Here is a 1,001-nt window from a genome sequence, read left to right as displayed (position 1 = left end):
AGCGTATAACACACTAAATTAAACAACGCTCAACTTCGCTATCAAGTACAGCACTCACCTTTATCGCCCACTTCATTCGCGATCGCATTCCAAATGATACCTTTGCGCCGATAATCGTCATAATACCTATGATCGCTATCGTATAACTCGTCATATGGCTCAATGTTAGTCACCAGTCTACGTACTTCTGGAGTTATTTGGAATTGACATTTAATTTGCCGCGTCAACAGCTTTGTTGAATTAGCCGCATCGTCATCTAAATCAATCACCTCCACATCGTCCTCTAGCAAAACGATATCATCATCCTCTGTAGCTTTTTGTACAGGCGGCATTTCCTTTTCTGCTGGATTAGCATCATCATAGGGCAGTCGGCAACGTGTTCTACATAATGTACATAAAATAATAGAATTTTAATTTTTTTTACAAAAGGGTACAAATCATAAGAAAATCGCTGATAAAACTCTCCGAAGTCACTTACTTGTCTGCAATGAAGCGCCAGAGGAACACCATCTCAGTCTCAAATGCCATAACTGGCCTGCGCTTGCGCTTTTTGCCACCCTTATTGGCAAGAAATTTACGCAATCGACGCACATATTTTTGATAGCAAAAACGTAAGTTTACCCAAGCATTTTTGCATATATCCACTGGACAAAAAGTATGGAAAAATGTGTGTACAAATTAGTCTACACTGAGAACAACTGTCCCACACAACGAAATACATACCATCACATCTCATTTGTTTTGCTATTTTCTCCCAGGCTTCCACTTTCGCTTCAATAATGCCAAAATTTGGGTGTGCTGGATCATAGAGTACACGTTGCCATCGTACATAACGTATGATACGTTTATTAAACGATTTATCTTGTTTGACGGAGCCTTGTGACGCGGCATCGTCTATTACGTACATGTCAACTTCAATTGGATCCGTTGAAGCGCCAGTTTCCCAAGGCGCAGGGTTCTCTGTCTGAAATTAATAAAGAAAAACCATAATGACTTCCCAA

The 1,001-nt window shown here is 40.2% G+C and overlaps 1 protein-coding gene across 1 annotated transcript; it reads right to left on the bottom strand.

The window, feature by feature from the left end:
• Nucleotides 1-26: 26 nt before the first annotated feature.
• LOC108357893 (uncharacterized) lies at nt 27-966 on the bottom strand. The gene is made up of 3 exons (XM_017608963.1): nt 724-966; nt 479-644; nt 27-381 (listed from the first exon to the last, which is right to left on the bottom strand). Exons 1-3 carry the CDS (start codon nt 905-907, stop codon nt 42-44), a joined length of 690 nt encoding a protein of 229 aa, XP_017464452.1. The 5' UTR covers nt 908-966; the 3' UTR covers nt 27-41.
• Nucleotides 967-1,001: the final 35 nt, after the last annotated feature.

This window comes from Rhagoletis zephyria, unplaced genomic scaffold (genome assembly GCF_001687245.7).
Source record: "Rhagoletis zephyria isolate East Lansing unplaced genomic scaffold, Rhagoletis_zephyria_1.1 Rzeph_scaffold_86598, whole genome shotgun sequence".
In the NCBI taxonomy this organism is placed as follows: domain Eukaryota; kingdom Metazoa; phylum Arthropoda; class Insecta; order Diptera; family Tephritidae; genus Rhagoletis; species Rhagoletis zephyria.
This window is presented reverse-complemented; position numbering and strand designations above follow the sequence as displayed.

What these genes read in the sequence shown, in the direction of transcription:
- LOC108357893 (XM_017608963.1), bottom strand. Translation starts at nt 907, where the DNA reads ATGTACGTAATAGACGATGCCGCGTCACAAGGCTCCGTCAAACAAGAT. An exon ending in AAAACAAATGAGATGTGATG is followed by an intron (nt 645 to 723) that starts GTATGTATTTCG and finishes CTTTTTGTCCAG; the next exon opens with TGGATATATGCAAAAATGCT. An exon ending in TGGCGCTTCATTGCAGACAA is followed by an intron (nt 382 to 478) that starts GTAAGTGACTTC and finishes TACATTATGTAG; the next exon opens with AACACGTTGCCGACTGCCCT.